Source organism: Talpa occidentalis, unplaced genomic scaffold (genome assembly GCF_014898055.3).
Source record: "Talpa occidentalis isolate TD23 unplaced genomic scaffold, MPIMG_talOcc4v2.1, whole genome shotgun sequence".
In the NCBI taxonomy this organism is placed as follows: Eukaryota; Metazoa; Chordata; class Mammalia; order Eulipotyphla; family Talpidae; genus Talpa; species Talpa occidentalis.
In genome coordinates this window covers 105,821,550-105,845,268 of record NW_026555331.1, presented here as the reverse complement: position 1 = coordinate 105,845,268, position 23,719 = coordinate 105,821,550, and the positions used below count along the sequence as shown (strand labels likewise).

General features: G+C 38.6%; 1 protein-coding gene across 3 annotated transcripts in view; it reads left to right on the top strand.

Moving 5' to 3' along the window:
- The window catches only part of CPVL (carboxypeptidase vitellogenic like), a 102,896-nt gene that overhangs the window by 57,470 nt on the left and 21,707 nt on the right, over positions 1-23,719 (top strand). For all 3 annotated transcript variants that reach the window (XM_037509734.2, XM_037509739.2, XM_054692442.1), the window contains exon 12: positions 19,088-19,270. In XM_037509734.2, coding sequence (XP_037365631.1) covers positions 19,088-19,270 — 183 coding nt within the window. The remainder of the gene's footprint in view (positions 1-19,087; positions 19,271-23,719) is intronic.

The following is a 23,719-nucleotide window of genomic DNA, read 5'->3' as shown; positions in this document are numbered from 1 at the left end:
GTTACAGCTGGCATAGCCCACAGGGCAGTGATTATCTTAGACTTGTCAGTTGGTGTTGGTGAACCTCAATGTATATGCAATGGAATCAGAACAACATAGGTTGGCTTAAAGCATTCATGCCCTCGGAGTTTTATTTATGTAAGAATCAGCGTAATTTGCCATAGAAAATATGCATGTGTTTCTATTTACAGAAACACGGATGTCCTTTTCCAGTACTAGATTCATTTTAGCCAATGTGGAGTATATCTGATGGGCTAATAAGCAAGATCTTCGTGGGCTTTGGGAGACTGATAGAACTTCTCTGATACAGCAGTTTTTGTGTAGACTGCATAAAAACATAATCCTTTTCTTGTAAATAACTATGGGGATTGTGTACTCAGAATCATTCTCTTTTCAGTGATTTCAGATGTTTGGCTGATAAAATGAAATACTATTTAGCAATTTAAAAATAATCTGTTGGGCTTTTAGAATTCTCCATGATTAAATCAGGTTATGATATCACCAGGACCTTTAGGTATAGTGGGGACATAAAACCTAGTGCTTATGAGCATGGGTTCTTATGTCAGACATTTTGAGTTTGAATTTTGGTGCTACCATTCACTGTGTTCTCTCAGGGAGTATACATTCTGTACACATTCTGTGTCAGTGCCTATCTTCCCCATATGTAAAATGGGTTCCTTTTGTGTGAATTCTTATAAGATTTAATAGATTATGAATGCAAAAACACTTAGAAAAGGTCAAAAGTTAGTTAGAAAGCACTTAAAAATATAAACTATTACTTGTGATGTTCAACATGTTTTAGCAAATATTATGTTTGAAAAATATTTTTTATTTATGCATATAAGAAGTGGACTATAGGCCAGAGGTGTGTGTGTGGGGGGGGGGGTGAGAGGATTCACCAGAGACAGAGTGGGGAGCAGAACAGGAAGACTAGCTGAAATACACTGCTGAGGGGAACAGCAGGCAAGTCAGGAGAGGTCTGCTGTGCCATGTGGGTCAGCTCCCTGGCAGGGGATCAAACTCATGTGGCAGAGGCTCATGATAGCTTGATAGCATTGAGACTTTAACCCCTGCACCACCCTTAGCAAATATTCTAAAGCATCTACTATATACAAAAGTTAGGAAATCCTGGAAAATACAAAAATAATAAAGACTCAATAGATTTCTGGTTTCTACTCTGGCATGCAAGAAGCATAGAGGTAACCACTCTATCCTAACATGTAAAAAACTGGACACACTGAAAAAATCATCAACTCTTCTTAGATCTGTGAGTGACGTGTGATCTGTGAGTGACGTAAGATCACAGAGTAAACTACTTCCCCACAAATTGTAGAGATAAGTAGATACAGAAAATCACAATTTATCTGAGCACAAGCCTCTTCAGGAGCCAGTGCTGGGGTAGGAAAACTTGCAGTGTCATTTGTCAATCACTGGTGGTTCAATATACATAAGTGTGAGAGGTGGAAACTCTAAGGGGACCCAGTCATAAGAGAGTCACCACAATTTTGTGAGTTTTATTTCCAGGAACTATGAATATTAGAGAAAAATCCCCTCTTGCAGGGAGGATTTGAACCAAGTTGGTATGGTCAGGAGGGTGTAGTAACAATTTTGAAATATGCCAGAACATTCTGTTTTTCTTAACAAGGCTTGCCCTGAAGAAACTCTTTTACTAGACACTTAGTTGCTAGGGTTTGATCAGAGACTGACCTCCCTGAAGAAGGGAGATCTCCAGCCTTCCATGTGAAGAGAGGAAATACATAATTCCAGTTTCTATTAGCAGATTGAACAAGACTGAGGGATAAATCTCTGAACTTGAGGATATGATGATAGGAAGTTCCAAAACTGCAAAGCAAGAGGACAAACACTGAACTAAAACAGAATATCTAAAAACTATCAGACAATTACAAAAGATTTAACATATGCATAATGACAATATCAGAAAGAAAAAAGAGATGGACAGAAGCATATCATTTGAAATGATAATGACTGAGATCTTTAGATATCCGTACTTGCCATGTATATTACTTTTTAAAATCACTGCTGGCTTCTTTTGCTAAGTATAATGTTTTCAATGTTTATTCATGTAGTGTGTATCAGTCCCTAGTTCCTTGTTAGTTTCACACAACAGTCCATTGTATGTTTATACCATATTTTATTCATTCATCCTTCCATTGAGGGGTGGTTAGCTTGTTGCACTTTATGGCTGTTGTGGATATTGCTGCTATAGGCATTCATGTACAAGTTTTCGTGTGGATATAAGTTTTCACTTCCATTGGGTATGTATGTTGGAGTGGAATTGTTGGATCATATGGTAAATCTATATTAAATATCTGAAGAACTTCCAATGTGGCTGCACCATTTTACAAATCCACCCATCATGGACAAGAGATCCAGTTAATCCAGATTCTTTTCTAAACTTATTTTCTTTTGGCATTTTGATTTTAAGCATCCTGATGAATGTGAACTACTATCCTATTGTGGTTTTCATGGACATGTCTAATGACTAATGATGCTGAGTGTCTTTCGATGTGGTCTTTGATACTTCCTTTTCTGTCTTCTTTGGAGAAATGTCTATCCAAATCCTTGTCCATTTATTAATTGTGTTGTCTTTTTGTGGTTGAGTGTAAGAATTCCTTATATAATCTAAATATACATTCCTCATCAGATATTTGATTTGCAGATATTTCCTCCTGTTCTGTGGATAATTTTTCATTTTCTTGGTGATGTCCACTGATGCTGAGAGGCTCACTTTGTGTTTTCTTTTGTCACTTATGCTTTTGTGTCATGTTTAAGAAACTGCGGCCTAACATAAAGTAATACAGATTTAGTTCTATATTTTTTCTTAAGAGTTACATAGTATTAGCTCTCACTTTTTGTTAATAGAAATTAATATACTGTAGGTGGATGCAACAGCATGAGGATTCTTAGGAACATAATTTTGAGTGAAATAAGCATGTTGCAGAGGAATGCATATATAAAGCCCAGAAACAATGTATTATTTTGAGATACATACATATGGGTTAAAACTTTTCCCAAAATCCAAAATCAAGGAAATTCTAAACAAACACTCCAGGTTAGCAGTTCTCTTTGTGTGAGAGACAGAGGTTGGGACACGGGAGAAGTATATTGCTAGATGCAATCAAATTGGTTACATACTAGGTCTTAGGGTGACTGGTACTTTTGTGGGTGTCTGTTTATTATTATCCTGACCTAAATATGTTACAATTTATTTGTTGGCCTACACCAAATATACATAATAAATTAGTGATTTACAGAGATTTAATTGACCATGTTGTGAGCACGCTGACTGCTTAGTGTGGCAATTCCTTTAAAGCCTCTCCACTATACTACAAAGAATTATGAGGCATCCTGGTGGGGGCAAAGACACTGACCTGTTCTCACAGAGAATTTCATCAATGTTCCTCACAGATAGAAATTTATGAGTAACACCAAATAGTTGGTCACTAAAACAATTCTTTCATACATGACTCTCCATGTCTACTATTGGGCAGCAGATTTACCTTGCAAATCCTATTTTGTTAGAGCTCCCTAATGATAGCATTGAAATGCATTCAGTGTCAGAAGTCAAGCTGCTTAGAGTTTAAATTTTCCCTCTTCCTAATCTGTAAAATTCTATCTCATAGGCAATAAGCTTTATAAGGGCAGCCATCTTAACTCCTTGGTCATTCGCCCAGCACAATCCCTGGCACCTCCTAGGCCTTCAATAACCTTAATAATGAAGGAATTGGGGCCTCCCTGGTGGCACAGGTAGTTGAGCACAGTGCTGTGAAACTATCCACAGCCTCTGCAGCACGGGTTTGATCCCAGAGGGTCAGGGAGATACCCACATGGGGCGGCAGACCTCTCCTGACTCACCCGCTGCTCCTCTCAGCAGTGTATTTCAGTCCATCTGCCTGTCTGTTCCCCGCTCTGACTCCAGTGAATCCTCTCACCCACCACCTACCCCGGCACATCTGGCCTGTACCCCAGTTTTTGTATGCATGAATAAATCTTTAAAAAAAAATGAAGGAATCATCGTGGAACAAGGGAAGTGATAAAAGCCTTAGTAGACAGACTTTAACAAATTTTACTTCCTTTCCCTTTTCCTACCATTCTGAAGCTGCATTTCCACTACAGCTGAGGTTCTTATTGTTCCCCTTACATTAGGAACACCCAGGAAACTTTAGAGAATACCTAATCATGGCCCATTCCACCAAAGGCTCTGATTTAGTTGTGTAGCATAACAGCTAACACCTAATAGTGTGAAATAAATCTGGAGAGAGGGAGAGAGGAAGGGAGGAAGGAAGTAGAAAAAAAGGATAGACAGGCAGATGTTCTGTTGATTCATAACATAGCTTTTTTCCACAATAAACTTATATTTAATTATAACAAATGCAAATATTCCACCACTTTAATTACCATCGATCATATTATTTATACTTTGTTCCTCTCCTTTTTAGCAGCATTTTTTTAGGAAACAAAAGCAGAAGCACTCTCATACATTGATTATAAGAAATATCTCAAGTTTAAAGTTAATAAAGGTGGTAGGGGATAGATAGGTCACCTCTTGCAACTGGGAAATGCTGCCCATTCTCCATAAGAGCTTTTTACTTTGAATCTCCTGCTCTTTGAAAGGTTCCCTGATCCTTAGTCTTTTCTGATAAAGAAGTTATATTATTCTTGCTAAAGATTCTGAATATGTTTTCAACCTCCCTTTTTCTCTCTTGCTCTTAACCTTCTTAGAAATGTATATGGGCTGTATTTTCAAAATCTAAGTGTGTGAGAGAAAGAGAGAGACTATGTGTGTGTGTTGGGGTGGGGAGGGTATTTCCTGTGTGAAACCATTATTTCAACAAACAGGAGCTATAGCTCTTTACGAAGAGGCCATTTGGATCCAAATCAAAATATTGCTCTTGGATTTGAAGTTACCCCTGTTGCTAAGTTGTCTGAAAGGCTGCTGCAGTTTTCGGAGGACCCATCTCCAAATGCCATTGCTTACCTCCATACTCTTGTGCTTTAATGGTTAAGTTGCACTGGGCAGGCCTTGGTTTGCTGTGTTTAAAGTTCATCTAGCCAGGAAATTGTAAATATAAAGTTACATTTCCCTGTCACTTATCATTCTGCAGCTCATTAAATTTCAACTAATTGCATCTTCAAATCCAGACTCTTAATGCTTCTCAGCTTTACCACTAGCCTGAAATCTTAACACCCAGGTCATTAGAGTTTTATTTACTTATCCAAGGCTATCAAAAGATCTTCATTTAGAAATAAGCATTTCCTGATTAATGGATGTGACTTAGAAGTTTGAAAGGTAAATATTTCTAGTCGATCTAACTCATTTTAGCAGTCATTCTAATTGCTTGTGGCATTTTCCTTAATAACATCTGCTGATAGCAAAATGTCGATGGCAATAGTGGCCAGGAAACTAGATTTGATAAATGTCCAGCATACCATGACCAATTTAACACTAAAATGGGCCGGATTCTTCAACTGCTTAGTTGGATTTTATGCTCACATCAAACCATGATGGGAAAAGTCTGGCTTTGTTAACTGTAAGCCGATGTGATCCCTTTTCTTCCAAACCCTTTGAAGACAATGAAGAAAATGCTAGTGCCATTTCATGACAAACTGCTGGGAGGAAGGAGAAACTCCCATGAAGCCTGACTGAAGAGAGGGAAGCTAAGACTTGCACATTTGTTTTATGTAATCATACCCTATAGATAACTGGCAAATAAAAATAGTGTACATTCCAAACCCAATTTATTCTACAGAGTTCCTTGTGAATTTATTTTACCTGTATCAGCTATAATCCAAAAACAAGAGGAGCATTCTTCTTTTTTTTAAAATGAGGCATACTCATGGGATTCCTTGATTTTTAAACACAGCAATGAATAAACAGAAGAGAGAATGCCCATAAATTCATGGAACAGACGTTGATTTCACTTGAACTTGCTGTGTTTTGACACCTTTTCTTTTTTGTCCTTTAAAATTATATTGGGACCAAGTGTCCATTTGAGAACCAGTGTGTATTTTTATTTTTTCTTACTTATTTCATTAGGTCATTTGATAATACATGTTATCATGTGAGTTGGTTTGTTTTAGATTGCTTTGCTCTATAAGCACCATCTCATTTTTAAGGGCTTTATTTTATTGTTTGAAGTTATCTCATTTTCAGAACATTAGAAAGTACACTTGTGATTTATGGCAACAGGAAAAGCAGAATTTAATTTGAAGTCACCCATATATGTAAGGTTGAGAATGGTGCAGGGAAAAGATCACATATGGCAATACCATTTGCTATGCAGATTCTAAGTTTATGAAAATTAGACCTGAGAAATGCATATTTAAATACAGTTGCTATAAAACCTTACTGCTATGGAGCAGAGGTGATTATAGCAGTTGACTTTACTTTGAGAAGATAAATAGGGAAAGAGTAGAAAAGAATTCCTTTCTCAATCCAGTGAGTATCTGTTGTGCATTAAAAGCCACCACACTGCAGTAGCTTCTCAGTCATTAGTCCTCCTGGCAGGACCAAATAAGAGAGGAAACAAAAAGATGACACAAATGTTCTAAAGGACAGGGCCACGGAAATCAGTGGTCCCCAAGGCAGTGTGTGCCTACCACCTTCCACTGGGTTGTGGGAGGAAAACAGTAAAACTTTTATTTTTATAAAAAAGAGAATAAGAAAATAGACGGTACTCATTTAATAGATAGATATGCACTGGGCACCTGTTTGGTTTGTATGTTAGAAAGTCGCATGCATGTCAGAGCCATAGCTTCAGATTGCAAAGTCAATCCACTGTGCCGTGGTTTGGATTTCAGTTTTTCCAACATCAGACTCATCACCTTCGTCATTTGAGTGTATTTGCCCCAAGCTCTAAGTGCAGGTCAAGGATTCTTTCCCCTGCAGTTTCCTCTCCTTCCATGAGGGTATGGAGGATGTGGCAGCCAGCACCAGAGTGTTAGTCAAAAGGGCCAAGCAGCTTCACACACTTGCCACTGCCTGAGGAAGCTACAGTTGCAAGCTCTTTGATGCTTCCTCTCAGGTCTTTGAACACTGGATTTGCCTGCGTGTATCGTACATGTTGTCCAAGCATACCCCTGCCTGGGTCAGTCTGTGCCATCTGCTTGCTTATTATTGGCAATGCCAGGTCTTGTCCTTGGGGGACAGTCAACACCACAGCATAGGGTTTCTGTGTCGAATGACACGTGGCTAAACAAAAGCCTTATGTCAACCAAGCTTTTTGAAAGAATAGCTCTAGGCAGGTGCCCTGACCCCCTCTGTCTTGATTTGCTTCAATTTTATGGAAATTTGGGTGATGGTGATAATTTGGGGAGCAGGGAACTAGAGTTGGAGTTGATGGCAAGCTGGCATATATATACATATATGTATGTGTATGTGTACACATGTATGTACACACGTACATGTATGCATATACACATGCATGTGTATGTATGTGTATGTAAATATGTATGCGTGTGTGTATATATGTATATGCTGGCACACACATATATATGGCATATATATATAAGCTGGCATATAAATATGTATATGTGTATATATATATATGTATCTATATATATCTCCTACTAGGGTGAGGGGGGTTGGGGTGAGAACAAAGGAAAGAGGGGGCCCAAGGGTCTTGGGTAAAAGGCTATAGGTGAGGAGGTATGAACCTTTACCCCTAAATCACATATATATGTGATCACACACACACACACACACACACACACACACTTCCTCACCTACAGCCCTTTACCCAAGACCCCTGGGCCCCCTCCTTCCTTTGTCCTCACCTCTACCCCCCTCCCTCTAGTAGGATGGCAAGGGATTATCCTGCAGTTTCTGTTCTCTTCTGTAATAACTGGGCCTGGTGGAGCATCTGCCAGTCCTTGACATAAAATATTTTCCACTCCTTAGTCCAACCTCATGGACTGAACACTGCCCTCCTGAGAGAGGCTGTCCTTGGAAGTTACTTCCATCATTTGGCAACTGTTGACAAAGGGACAGGTTTTCTTTGCAGGATATACCAAACCCAAGGTATATGAGTGCCATCCAATAGAAATAGAATGCAAGCCACACATGTCATTTTAAATTTTCCAGAAGGAGATTAAAAATATAAAAAGAAATAGGTGAAATTAATTTTCATAATAGATTTTCTTCAATACAATATATCCAGTCTGTTATCACATCCACATGTAGTCAAGGTTAAGAAATGAAGTTGTTTTATATTCTTTATACTTTATACTACTATATTACTTTATACTAAGACTTCAAAATCTGGTATGTTTCTTTAGCTTACAGCTACCTCAATTTGAACTAGCCATGTTTCAAGTGCCCACCACATGTGGCTACTGTCTTGATTAGTGTGGTTTAATACCTCTAGACTTAACTATCATAAACAATGGTATTTTTTGGTTTGCTCTGTGGTTGGGCTGTATGCACAGATATAGTTGTTATTTAAATACATTTCATAATATGGAAAGAGAAAGAAATTAGCTCCTTGGTCCACCTTTTAGTAGGATAATAACATTGGCAAACATATTGCAGGCTTTGGAAATGACCCTTGGTGTGATCTTAAAGCTGACACTCCGACAACCAGGGAGGACAGTCCTCTCTGGAGGACCTGGGGAAGTGGGCAGGCCTGCTCCTGGGACACTTTGAGTCCATTAAATCCAGTTATTGACATAGTCGGAGGAGATTATTGAGCGGTAAAGGGATCAGAAAGGGAACTATGAGAGCCTGAAACAAAAAGGAGAGCAAAGGACCTCCTGGAGTGGAACCCCAGACTTTTCCCTTTTCAAACTGAAGGGGAAATATTATTGTGGGTCGTTATTTGAAGTAATTTTAAGTAGACAGTTCTATGTAGTTAAATTTTTTCTTCAAAGATCCATTGGTTGGAATGATGGGTTCCTGGATCCTTTTCAAATTGGCTTTGCTTCTTGTTCCTATCTAAAAGCAACTAAATTATTTAGAGTTAAGTTGCAAATAAGCAGGGATCATTTTCTTTGGCCCAAGGACAGTATTTGTATAATCGCTGGACACTGACTCAGACTTGTTGCTCATTCTTATTTTTCTTTCCTTGATTCAGCCAAACCAGCTGATACGGAAATGGCAGGCATTTGGGGCTGTTTATTTGAGTGCGTTTTCATCTTTCTTTGTCTTCCCTTTTCCTTAAACTGGCAAGCAAATTATATCCCTTCTGAAGAACAGCAGTTGCAGAAGTGACTACTGTTTCATTCAATGGTTGCATTATCTTTCTACCAGTCTTCTCAGGCAGACCCGGGGGACTCTGGTTTCCTGAATATTACAATCCTCTATTCCTGCAAAATCACCAGGAAGAAGTAGGGCCAAAGGTGTGAGTGATGGGCACTTGGGGCTGAGGCATTGTCCATAAAAGGACAATTCTTAACATTTCTTAAACATTACTCTCCACAACTGAAGTTCAGGTTTTCTTTTGCAGTTGAGCTTTAGGGAACCCCTTGGGAATTGTCCTATGTTGAGCTGAATATTAGTGAAATTAATTCTTTTCTGTTTAAGAGAAAGGCCCTGGTGAGTTATGTTAATTGCTTCAGGCAGAAAGAACTCATGGCTATGTTGGAGTTTGTAATAGAAGAATGATAAGTAAAGAGCCAGAAGAGGAAATGTGGAGGACTGCTTTGTAGGAGTTTCATTGATTTAGCATCTGTAGGGAAAGCTTCTTAAAAAAAATTTTTTTTTTTTGATTAGTGAACAGGAGAACATTCAAAACTAAGACAGATAGCAGCCAACTGGGAACGCTGTGCAGCCTGGAACAGCTTAGGCTGCTGTTCAATCATTTCCCCAAACAGGAAACCACAAAATGTTAGAGATTAAGGTCACTAGATCATTGGGAAAAGAGCATAACTTTGTCTGCAAAGTATTATGATGGATTGTAAATGGGCCAAAATATAAGCATAAATCTTTCGCCTAAAAATGCAACAACAAAAACCCAGCCTTCTCACAAAAGCATAGTTTGCTTTCCTGTTGTACCGAGAGACCAAAGCCTCTGTCTGCAACATTTCTGTAATTTTCCTAATATGTAAAGGAGTAATCAGGGAAATAAAGAGTAAAGTCTTGTATTCTCTGTCAGTAACATGTGTGCTTCGGTTTGGATTTTAAAAAAGTAGAGCTCACATGATTTATTTTCAGTTTATGCTTTAATACTGACAATGAAAATATATCAAAATGTACATTTATATACATTTGTCTGAAATCCCTTCTTTCAAGTATTAAGTTGTACAGGCATCGTTAAAAGCACAGATGTCTTCTTCGCCTCTGATTATCACCCCCTTAACTTACTTAAAGTCAAGAGCTGAATGTAGAAGACTTGGGATCTTTTTTTGTTGAGGCTGCAGGTAAACTGGTCTGTAGGTACCTAACAAAGCTGGTTGCTTTATATCTGCCTAGAAAATATTTACCTTTCAAGGGCATGAACAATGTAAAGTAAATCATGTAAAGGGTTAACCTTTTTATTAGGGAGACATTTTCTTACTGAGAATTAAATCCTTGAATAAACTGCTGATTCATGTACACCTAGAACCTGAAAATTTATGGCTTGAAATGTTAAAATGACTAGATTGTAGAAAGACATAAGTGAAACTGACATTTGTTTACCTCTTTTAGAGAACGAAAGCATAAACTTGCCTTTCTTCTGACCATTCACTGTTTTGCAAAGCTAAAAAAAAATCCAGAGCATTAGAAGGCCAGGGGTCACATCTTTTCATTTCTGTGCCCTGGGTGCCTAGTCTGAGGCTTTCTGTAAATATTTAACTTATGTGAGTAGAAATTTCTTATGAGCAGATTAAACACACAAACACACACAAGCCACGACATGTGTTCTACGCATGTAATCTGCTCTCCAACTCAGACGGAAGGCTGCTTCCCTTGCAATTCAGATGGAGGTGAAACTCAGCTGCCTGCAGGTCCAGGAAGGAAATGAAATAAATGAAAAGTGTTGGATTGAGACCTACTGATCTTTCTTTTTTCACCCATGACACAGACATGGATACAGAGAAATATTTTTCTCTCTTAGTAATAACAATAACCTAAGTATGCAGTTTTCAAGCGGTCCATTTAAAACCTCTGTAGTTTGTTATGCAAATTTATTTTTCAGTATCTTCTTGATAAAGAATAACAACATTGATCAAACCCAGCTCCTCAGGTTACAGGACACTTTTATAGCTTGATGCTCCCAAAAAACTAGATGCTCCCAACAGCTCTGGGATATAGTTATGCAGTTCATGGAGAAAATGAAGGCACAGAGTATATGCTGAAGACACTGAGTAAGCACAGGTCCTGGGGGCCTGAACTGGGGAGGGAGCTCAGGATTTCTGACTGCAGGAGTCATATTACTTTTATAAGTTCCTACTGTTTATTTTGTCAAATTGATGATACAGTGCACTTGTGTTAGAATCCTGACTCACACATCTTAAATCACAGTTCTAATTCCATAGAACGATCATTTGGAAATTGTTGGACTGTTTGGGAACTATGTTGAGCTATTCAAGCATAGTGATAATAGTAACAGTCAGTATTCATTGAAAATGACTTACTATGTGCCTAGGATGTTAATGGTCTATGTACATTATGCTATGTAATTCTCCCAGTGACCCTCTTTCTGATTTTCTTTACCTACCTCATTTTGCAGATGAGAAAACTGACCTCTTGATAGGCAAGTAATCAAAAAAATCTTGCTAGCAAGTGGCAGGGCTAGGATTCAAACCTAGCCACAAAACTGTGTTAATTGTAACATTGTCTTTCTTTCCCAAAAGTCACATATACTTTTTGGGTGGCTCCTTGTCTGGGGAATTACAAATATAGGATAAACCAACTGTTCAATGTAATTTGTGGGGGGTGGGGGTGGGTAGAGACTTTAGGCTATAAGGCAATGTGGAAGAGGCATTAGGAGCACACAGCTGGAACTCAGGAAGAGCTGAACTTGAACTCTGTTGCCAGTTGGCTCACCCCCTGCACTGCTGACTCCTTGTACCTGAAATGGTCCAAATAGTACCTGCCTTCTGGGGGTGTTGTGAAATCAAGAACATAAGTGTGTAGCACAGTTGCTGCAACATAATACAAAGAACAAGAGGGTTCTATTATTCTTCCAAATTTAAATATGGGGAAATGTCTGGCTTCAAAACTAAAAATCCTTCTAAAAGTGTAACTTGTGAATTTATGACTCTGACTACCAAGGAAACACTACAGAGATACCATTCCCAATGTGTGTGAAATTAGTAGTGAAAAGCATGTTATTTCAACATTTGAATTTATAAGTTTCAGGTTTATCCTGGCTGGTTTCCTCCTACTGTGGACCATCATCTGAAAGAGTAAGATTAGCAACCAAGCATTTAACATGAAAAGGTTATCTGAATATTCTAAAGGTTAATTTTAGAAGTACTTTTTTAAATCTTCCACATCATTTTGAAATTATCAATCTGCATAAAGGAGGTGGAACTAACACTCACTGAAATCCTAATCTCTGTGTACATGGTCTCATTAATTCTTACTACAACAAGTTGCAGGCCCTCTCCACATCTAGAAAAGGGACTGAACTCATGGAGGTCAAGCCAGGTGTCCAGGAAAACCCAGTTATTGATGCTGGGGTATATGTGGCACTGGACCAAAGGTGTTTGAGTTTCAACTTCATTTCTCACTTTTAGCAATAGAAACCATTCTTGTTTCCTGAAGCAGGAAAGTCATTGATTGGAGTAAAAAGAATGGAAAGCATAGATAGATCACAGAATTCATGGAAAAGCTGAAGAACTAGAATGAGTAAATACAGGTACCAGGGAAAATTCTGGGGATCCAGTAGCCAAACTAGTGGGCAGACTCATTAGGTAACCCTGTGTCGCTCTGCCCACAATTCAAATTCTAGGGTAAGAACAACTTAGTGACCTCACTTAGAGCATATATTTATCCCTTACACAGGGGAGCAGGACGCAGTAAGACCATACCCACCGAGAGAATGGGAGTATAGTGACCAGGAGAAAGGAGAGTAGGCTTAGGTGAGCCAAAGTAGCAGAGGATCACTAAACAACATTCCACAAGACCGTTAAAGAAGAGGGATTGATGCATACCCTGTGAATGTTGTTGATTGAGAAAAACAAAGCAATGCTAAAATAAAATAATAGCATTCATTTGGGAGGGGGATCTTAGATCTGCAAATTGGGGAGCACAAGCTCAGCTATCAGTCTAAACTGATACCATGGGTCTCAGTTGGGTCTTTATTTCAGGGAGTTTTCAAAGAAAAAAAAATGGAAGGGAGGGTGTGAAGAAGGATAGAAATGTAGAACATAGCACTAGTTATAGATTATATTTCTCAGTGTGCATTGACTTTTAGTCAAAATGGCTTCGTTTACCAGGGAGAGAATAAATAGAAAAAAAATTAACTTTTCACAGTTCTGAGAGAAAGTCATGTGTAGCTGGAAAACTATTCTTGCTAGTCAGCAAATAGCCTTTTATTCTTTGTTTTAAGTAAAAAGTTCTGTAAAATGGAGTCTTGAGCACAAGATGGAGTCAGTTCAGTCAGTTTTAACATCTCTTTTCACATTCTGTCCTTCTGATTGTGCCAGGCACCGCAAGGGCTGGGCAAGCCACTCAGAGAGTCTGTTCTCAAGGAGCTGATGCTATTCCATAGCTGCTGCAACAAGCCCTCCCTACACAGAAGTGAGGCATCTGTCACCTGCAGAATAATGCCCTCCCACACACCCTTGTCCACAGAGCCAAAGTGAGAAATGACTGACTGCGAAATGTCATTGACATTGGACAAACAGACCAAGATTGTTTCTGAACTGGAGAATAAACTATCTCCTATTCAACTAACTCTATTGCCAGAGTTTCTTGGTAGCACTAAACACTTAGCTGTGGGAAGTCAACAGATGCTTCTTGGTTTGAAGGAACTCAGCTCCTTTCTTAAGTACAGGCTTGGAAGTTCGGGATCTAAAATATATTCTTGCACATCACTGTGTCAAAACTTCCTCACCAGTAGGGTGGAGGCGGGGCTTGTAATACATCTCATGAAACTGTATGTACATTAAGTTATGTGTAGTGAAAGCACTTTGAAAAGTATAGAACATATTAGTGTTTTTCTCATTTCTGCCTTTTGACAACAGCAATAAAAGAAGCCTGTAATTCAAATCATCTAAGGTCATCTCTTGTAAATGCTTGAAGTCTGGAATGAGTTTTTAAGATCATCTGTGAAGTAAAGTTATACTGTTTACCTTAGATATCATGAATAACTAAGTGAATAATATTTGAGTTAGTACAAATTATTCCTCAATAAAAATGTATCTTTTGCCAAACTGAGGTGACCAAGCTCTTATTGTTGTTTATTTATTTTTTCATTATAAGAGCATTCTAACCACATTTACCAAAACAAAAAACAACAAAAACCCAAAAAGCAAACAAACAAAAAAACCCTTAGAAAATAGTCAAGTTTAAAATCACCCATGCTTAGACAACCTTGACGCCTGGCATCTTGATTTATTCATTTCCCAAGTTTGAACTGTTTTAAAATGTAGTAATTATAGAGATCAAACAAGTAGAACCATAATTTTTAATCAGTATTTTTCATGTCTTCACATGATGATCTATTTCAAGAACCTAAGCTCTCAGACCCTAACCAGTAAAATAGAGGAAAATTCTTTAAAAAGTGTGCCTTTGCGCCTGAGACCTTACAACTGACCAACAAAAGAGGAACTGGGTATTTGGGGATGCTGTGTGGTGTGTCTCCAGAAATCACTTCCAACCAATCCTGTCCTTCAACTGTGTTTGTTAAAGTTAATACTGACAAGAGAACTATAACTAAAAGCTGCATTCATTTCTCTCTCCTCTCTTTAGACCTTGTTGCTTAAAATACCAGCAAGCCTCAGGGGGAGGTTTGCCCCAGACTGTCCCAGTTTTAGCACTGAAAATCCTGCATCCTGGGAAAAATCCTCAGTCCAGGGCAAGCCAGGACAGCTGGTCACCCTATCAGGAGGAAGTGGGTGAATTTGTGCAGAGCCTGCAGGAGTGGGCAATCTGTCAGAGCTTACATCTCGTTCTGGAATTTCTCCATTGGATGTTGCCTATCTGTGCCCTTGGGTTTCAGGATCACCCACTTCAGCTATACCTTCTTGGCTTCTTAGCTCACTGTCACTAGATCCTGGGATATCTCACCTACTCACCCAGTCCAAGAGATACCCAGCCTAAGAGATATTCCTGTGGGGCAGATGAGAGTAAATATGATATTTAGATAAAAACAAAAGCTCTGGGATTCTCGTAATAATGCTGGCAGCCTCAAATGCCAGCTCAGAAATCTACTTCACTTGATCATTAATCTGATTTCCTTTTTTGTTGCATTTGACTTATGTGTTCTTTAAAAGTGAAAAATATTTTCCTAGCTTTTCAAATGAAGGATTTCCATTTGCACCAAAAGTAGTCCTTTTGTATATTGCATGCCCAAAATTATGCAGTTCATTCCTCCACTGCCTCATCCTAGAGGCAGTGCTTGTTTCTGATGAATCTTGAATAACAAGGAAAACAGCTCAGCGATGGTCTTCGCTTCAATTCAGTTCAACAAATGTGTACTTTACTGCTGTACAGATAAGTCTGCTTTTGCTGTGACTTGCATGTTTGCAAGATGTCTTGAAAACTTGCATGTTTTCACCCTCAAAGGTTTGAAAAACAAATCAATTTCAAAATATACTAATGACAGTGAGGTAACTATGAGACACTCAGAAAGATCCACAGGCATGACGAGAAAAAAACAGCCAGATACCCTTGTGTATTTGCTAATCAGCATCTTTTCACCGAAGTCTAGAAAAGGAACAAATTTATAAGGGATTATCTTTGTTCATCAACTATAATCAGGCCTGCCTAGAATGGTGAAGTAGTTAAGCCTTGTTTGCTGGTATAGATCATATATAATTGTTTCCATACTGTTGGCAAAACAGCTTTAGGAGTTTTGCATGGGCCGTGAGTACTCAAAGCAATCTTTGAGGTGATTTCTTTGTATAAACAATGCAAATTTTTATTGCTGTAGTTGGGTTGAGATTTTTAAAGAGGCTTTAAATCGATCAGGGCTTTTCCCTTTAGGTTTTCTTAGGAGAGCAGAGGTGGTGATGGTGACTGAGAAACATGAAAGGCCTCGTGTTCCTGCAACAGAGGCCCAGGGCTCTTTCATCTGGGGCTGAATCCCAGCCCACTGCTGCTTTAGAATTTGGAGTGTGTAAAAGTCCTGGGCTTTTTAATTATGCGTAAGTCGTTTAAGAAGCCTATACCAGGAAAGCAGCAATGGAAACATGCAGTGCAACATTTTATATCCAATTTGAGGAGCAACCAAAGGTCTTCACTCAGGCTAAATCAGAGCCTCCGAATAGATCAAAGGTAGCATGGAACTGAGAAAAACCTCTTTGTTGAGGGTAGAGTAACAAAGTCTTGTGAGAATTGATACCAGGTTAGTTGTTAAAAAATAATGAAAAAGTAGATAAGAAGGGAGAAAATTATTTCAGATGTCCACCTCCTAAATTAATCAACTGCTTTGAAAGTTTCATTTCTTATATGTGAAATTACATATATATATTGTACATTCATAATTGTGATATTTGATTTTTAAATGTCATACTTAACATTATGCGATAAGCACACTCCACATTGCTTCTGGTTCAATTTATTTTATTAGCTATATATTGTATTGGTTTACAACACTGTATATACGTTTTAGGATATAGGGTTAGACCTCTTCAGATGTATGTTATGACACCACACCCACCATCAAAGCACCTATAATCCTCCACCACAGTCCATTGGATTCCCTACCCTGTCATCATACCACATCCCACCCTCTCCCTCTTCTGGTAGCTTCAATTCAATAGTTAGGTTTCTAGGATTTGTTTTGGTTTAATTTTGTTTCTTTTCTTTACATATGAGTGAAATCATCAACATTTGTCTTTCTCCTTCTGACTTACTTTGCTTAGCATAATCCCCTCCAGTTCCATCCAAGTTGTTCAAAATGTTATGATTTCATCCTTTTTTTATAGCAGAGTAGCATTCCATTGTGCATGTGTACCACATCTCTAGCCAGCCCTCTGTAGTTAGGTTGTTTCCATGGCTTGGAAAGAGTGCTGCAATGAACACAGGAATACATTTATCCCTTCAAATTAGTCTTTTGTATTCTTCAGATAGATACAGAGGTGTGGAATTCCTGAATTAGATGGTGGGTCCATTTTTAATATCTTGAGAAGCCTCCACACCGTTTTCCACAGCACTGGAGCAGTCTGCATCCCCACCAACAGTGTGTGAGAGTTCTGCTTCCTCCACATCCCCAGCAACAATACTTGTTGTCTCTGGTTTTTTTGATCTGAGCCATTCTCATGGGTGTGAAGTCGTGTCTCATTGTGATTTTGGTTTGCATCACTGATGATAAATGATGACAAACAATTTTTCATATGCGCGTTGGCTATCTGTATGTGTTCTTTGGAGAAGTGCCTATTTAGCTCTTCTGCCCATTTTTTGATCGAGTTATTTGTTTTCTTTGTGTTGAGTTATATGAGTTCTTTGTAGATCTTTGATATTAATCCCTTGTGGGATAAATATTGCACAAATACTTGCTCTCACTCAGTAGGGTATCTTTTTGTTTTAAAGTTACTTTCTTTTGTTTTGCAGAAGATTTCGGTTTGATGTAGTCTCATTTGTTTATTTTTGTTTTTGTTTCCCTTGCTTTGGGGGTTGAGTCCTCACAGACACCACTAAAGACAGTGACTCACAGTGTTGCCTGTTTTCTTTTTTTTGTTGTTGTTGCCTGTTTTCTTCTATGTATTTTAGAGTTTCAAGTTTTACATCCAAGTTTTAATCCTTGTTAATTTTTATTTATAGTGTGAGATAGTGCTCTACTTTCATTCTTTGCATGTGTTCATCTAGTTTTCCCAATACCATTTGTTAAGGAGATTGTCCTTTCTTCATTGTGTACCCTTTATCCCTTGGATGTAAATTAATTGTCCCTGTAAGTGTGGGTTTATTTCTAGACTCTCAAATAATTCCATTGGTCTGTGTGTCTATATTTATTCTAATGTCATCCTGTTTTGTCAAACATTTAAAATGATTTTGCAGAATTCCATAGGTTCCTGTCTCACTGTTTATTGAACACTCACTAATTATGTTCAAGTTTTTCATTCATTCAAGACTCCATGAGTATAGTTATATATATATATATATATATATATATATATATATATATATATACACACACACACACACACACACACATACACACACATTTATAATTGGGGGGGGGTGGATTATTGTCATAGAATTTATTTCACAAAAAGTTTCCAGTACTTTTACAACTCAGGTTGTTGCAATACAGATTGAAAATTGTTTTGGAAGGAAAGGAAAGAGTTGCCCCAGAGCTGTTCCTTCTTTGATATCCATCAACTTGGCCAAAAAGAAAATGCTTTTTAGGAAGAAAGGACATTCCTTACAGTTCACAAGTGACTGTCATATTTAAGAAAAAGTGATCTTGGAAGTGACATGGCAGACATAGTTTGCCTCCAAGTGGTGAATCTGAAGTACCTGCACCTATCTGTGCTGCAAGAAATTGTAGTTTCCCTGAAATCTATGTAGGAGGTGGGGAGCGTGGATTAACTAAGAGTATGCTCAGCTTACCAGCTACCACAGTGACTGAAAGTAAAGTTAATAAAAAGCAAGATTCATGAAAATTCTATGGTATAATGATCCTTAGTTCCACTAAAATGCAACCACAGTCTTCTTTAACATAGTCTCCCATCCAAGTAAAATCTGTGTCACTGGGTAATACAGAGCAATGCTTTTGCAACTTTATGCAGATTCCTATTAAGAATCAAGCTTTTGGAAGAATGTAATGATTGAAATAGGTCTTGAGTGTATTTTAGATTGTTGCTATGTGTGACTAACTCAAAAAATGATCCCACTGATCTGTGGGGCTTTCCTCTCTGAGCATGTATCAGAGAAACTCAGGGTCCCTTTTCTCTCTTGCTATCTTTACTTGGATAGACTCACTGGCTTTACCTGCTGAATCCTGGATTGCCCCATGACTCAATTTCATTTCAGGTTTTGATCTACAATGGGCAACTGGACATCATTGTGGCAGCACCCCTGACAGAGCTCTCCTTGTTGGCCATGAACTGGAAAGATGCCAAGGAATACAGGACAGTGGAAAGAAAAGTTTGGAGGATCTTTAAAACTGATAGTGAAGTGGCTGGTTATGTGCGGCAAGTGAATGACTTCTGTCAGGTATGATAGCGCTTGGGGGCATGCAGGTGATGAGGATGGCAGAGTGGGATTGAAACTAAACCCTGAATACCAATAAGGCATGACTGATCTTAAAGACATACAACAATCAAAATGTATCATCTGTGAAATGGGATCTGAGTTCACATTAAAGTACATAGGACTTAATATAAAACCAGACGGAAGTTTAGGTATTGTACAAGAGCTGATGTGACAATTAAAAAGGCAATTTTTTTTAAGATTTATTTTTCATTTATTTATGGATACAAGAACTGGGTGTAGGCCAGAGGTTTAGGGGGGCGGTGAAAAGATTCACCAGAGACAGAGTGGGGAGCAGAACAGGTGAATCTACTGAAATACACTGAGGGGAGCAGCAGGAGAGAGAGGAGAGGTTTGCTGTGCCATGTGGGTTAACTCCCTTGCTGGGGAAAGAATTTAGTCCCACTGGCTGGCGATAGCTTGGCAGTACTGAGACTTTAACCCCTACACCACCAGGGAAGCCCCAAAAAGGCAATTCTTAAGCTCAAAAAGATTCATTAATGAGGGCCTCCTTGGTGGCGCAGCGGTTGAACGCTGGGTTGCAAAGCTGCCCGCGGCCTCTGCGGTGCCGGTTCGATCCCCAGCTGCTCCCCGGCCACCTGAGGAGGGTCCCACATGGCGTGCAGACCTCTCTGCCGCCCGCTGCTCCCCTCAGCAGTGTGCTTCGGTCCTTCTGCCTGCTCTGCTCCCCGCTCTCGCTCTGGTGAATTCTCTCACCCTCCCGCGCTTCTGACTGTACCCAGTGCTTGTATAAACAAACAAACAAATAAAAAATAAATAAAACATGCCTCTATTAAAAAAAAAGATTCATTAATGAGAAAATCAATATATTGAAGAACAAAAAGGAGATTGGACAAATTACATGAGGAAAATTCAATGTGATTTTCACTCAGGCTTCTAAATGTATGTACCACTATTTGTTTGGTTTCATCACCTCTTGGCCCCGAATCAACTATTGATTTTATGAGATCAGAACCATATTAGACTAAGCTTGCTGACCTTCCCCTCGCTTTGCAAGCCTGGCTCCTGTGGTACACAGAATAATGGCCCCAGAGTCCCCTCCTCCTAGTCTCTGGAACCTGTGTATATGTTGTATTATGAGGAAAGGAGTTAAGTCCACATAGGGAAATAAATTTGCTGAATGTCAGACCTAGAGATAAATTATTCCAGATTAATAATCAAATGCAGATAAGCTCACTGTAGTCACAAAGATCACTATAAGTGAATGAGGAAGTCAGGTTAATCAGAATCAACGATTGGAAGATACTACACCACTGCCTTGAAGGCAGAGGAAGGGAACATGAGTCAAAGAAAGCAGGTGGCATCAGGAAGTAACCCTAGAGCCTCTGTAGAATGAATGGAGTCCTGTCAATGTCTTGATTTAGTCCAGTGACACCATTTCAAAATTCTGACCTCCAGAATTGTAAAAATAGAAATTTGTTATTTTAATATACAAAATTTGTGATGATTTGTTATAACAAACATAGTAAATGAATACACCCCTCATGACCTGGCTACCTTGGCAGATTTTCAATACCTTCAAAGGGATGTGTTTTGTATTTTGTCCAGCTTTTTCACATTTCCTTAAAAGGAAGTTTGACAAGTTTCTCTGTCAATATAGTATATGGCACTTGTTGCTCTGTTCATGTTATACATGTTTTCAAAATTACAGTATGGATTTTTTAAAAAAGATTTATTTATGCATACAAGAGCTGGGGTACAGGCCAGAGGTGTGGGGGGTGAGAGGATTCACCAGAGACAGAGTGGGGAACAAAACGGGCAGATTGACCGAAGTACATTGCTGAGGGGAGCAGCAGGTGAGTCAGAAGAGGTCTGCTGCACCATGTGGGTACCTCCCTGGCTGGAAATCTAACTCGTGCTGCAGTGGCTGAGGATTGCTTCATAGGTTGCATCTTAACCCTTGCGCCACCAAGGAGGCCCTACAGTATAAATTCTTAACTTATCTTTAGGTAATAATCTATTGAAATATGTTAACTTTCTTAACAGTTCCTCTGTTGTTAGTCAATTAAGGTTGTTTTCCTTTGTTGTCATTAAAATTATTACTAACCTAATTTCCCAAAGAATATCTTGCATGTCAGTAGTTCTACATCAACTACTTAATCAGTCAGAAAAGATATACTATGATTTGTTTTGTACACTGTAACAAAAGAAAAAAACGTAAAATATGCCAGTAAAAGATAGGAGTCATAAGAGGTGGAAATATCTGCTTATATTTATGTTTAATAAAATAATAAAGACCATTTTTGTTTCATAAGCATTAAATACATGCCAGACATAATGATAGATATGGTTTTGGTATCATTGAAACACCGTTTTATTTATTTTTTTAAGATTTATTTATTTATGCATACAAGAGCTGGGGTACAGGCCAGAGGTGCAGAGGGTGGGGGTGGTGGTGAGAGGATTCACCAGAGACAGAGTGGGAAACAGAACAGGCAGACTGACGAAGTACACTGCTGAGGGGAGCAGTGAGCGAGTCAGGAGAGGTCTGCTGTGCCATATGGGTTGCTTCCTGAATAGCTTTATAGGTTGCATCTTAACCCCTTGCGCCACCAGGGAGGCCCTGAAATACCTTTTTAAATGATAGGATTTTATTTTAATTTTTTAGAGGAGGAAATAGACTGTGAGAACGTAAACAATTAATCCAGTATCATCCAATGATCGAGACAGAATTCAATCTTTATGCCAGTTATTTCCAGAGCCTGTTTGTCTGTGTCTACCACATTGCCTCTGACAGCTAATTGCCAGTAAGGTGGGGAACATTAGCTAAATAGAAGAGACACACTGGAAAAAAACTTATTTAACATTTTCATGTGTTATAAAAATGTTGATTAGGAATTCCTTAGGTGCAATATAAAAGAGATCCTTTTCAACACTTATAAGATTCTAAATACACTCCCAGCAATATATTAGAATGCTGTTATCCTTTGCCAAGGGCTAGAATTAAAGATACTAGTGTAATAATAAAATGCCCATTTCTTTTATTTTTGAGTACATCCTCCCATCCACTGACCAGATGCTCTGCCTGCTACAAGGTCAGCATACCTAATATGATGAAGTCTCTTCTATCAAGGGGTTCCTACTCAATGGAGGAAAGAAATAAAGACAGAACATAAAAATATATACTATTCACTAAGATAATATCAGAAAATAATACTAGATGATATGAAAGAATGTCAGGAGTGGCTGGTACAGGGACTGCTTGTGGTGGTGGATCTAGTAAGCCTCTCTGAAGAGGGTGTGAAGTGGCTGCCATGTGCAGGTGTGAGTCAGAGCTTGTGTGCAGGGAGTGTCTAGATGTGCCAAGGGCAGAAGCAAGCTGAGGTGTCTGAGAAAGGGAAAGAAGACCAGTGTATCTGTATTAAGAAAAGATAAAGAGAGGAGATGAAGCTGGAAAATTGTCTGCAGCCATATTATGTGGGACCATGTGGGTCAGGGTAGCATTTTGGATTTGGAAGGCTAATCACATCCCAGTTTTATATAGTTTTATACACACACACACACACACACACACATATATATATATATATATATATAAATATGTAGAAACAATATAATGGCTAGAGGCTTGACTAGTCAGCCAGGAAACATTAGTTTGCATTCTGAGTCTTCATTAGTTATATGACTTTGAGCAAGTTTCTCACCTGTTTATGCCCAAATTTCATTGTCTTATAAAATATAAAAAGTAAATAAAATAATTGTAGTAACAATACCTCCCTGCTCTGAACAGAATTGTGTCTCCAAGATTCATATGTTGAATCCCTAATCCACAGTATGGCTATAATTAGAGATAGAACCTATAGAAGATAGTTAAGATTAAGTGAGGACATAAGGGTGGGACTCTGGATCTTTGTGATTAGTGTCCTTGTAAGAAACACCAGACAGTTCTCTCTCCCCCGCCCCTCCTGCCCACCCTCCCTTCTCTAAAAACACAGAGAGAAGACGGCAATCCTCAAGACAGAAAGGGAACTTCTCCTGAAACCAAATCCATCAGCACCTTGATCTTGGATTTCACAGTCTCTAGAACTCTGAGAAATAAATTTCTGTTAAGAACAGTCGTTAATGGTGCCCTGTTAGGATAGCTGAAGGGATTCAATAAGCTAATTAAGTGTAGAGCAGTAACTGAGTCATAGTGTTTTAGTATTATTATTATTAGTTAGTGCCCTGGACCACTTTCAAACATATACAAAATAAAAGGAAAATTATAAATAGTAAAAGTTAAGATCAGGGGAAATATTTGATTCAAAATCAACCCAGTGGAGGAAGGTAGAATATTGATATTCAGGCCATTATGGGTAAACTTGAATGTTGAGCTGCCAGGGAGAAATGTCCATTGCATCACTTTACAATGAGAATCTCACCAAGTATGCTTAGCGAATCCTCAGATTCTTT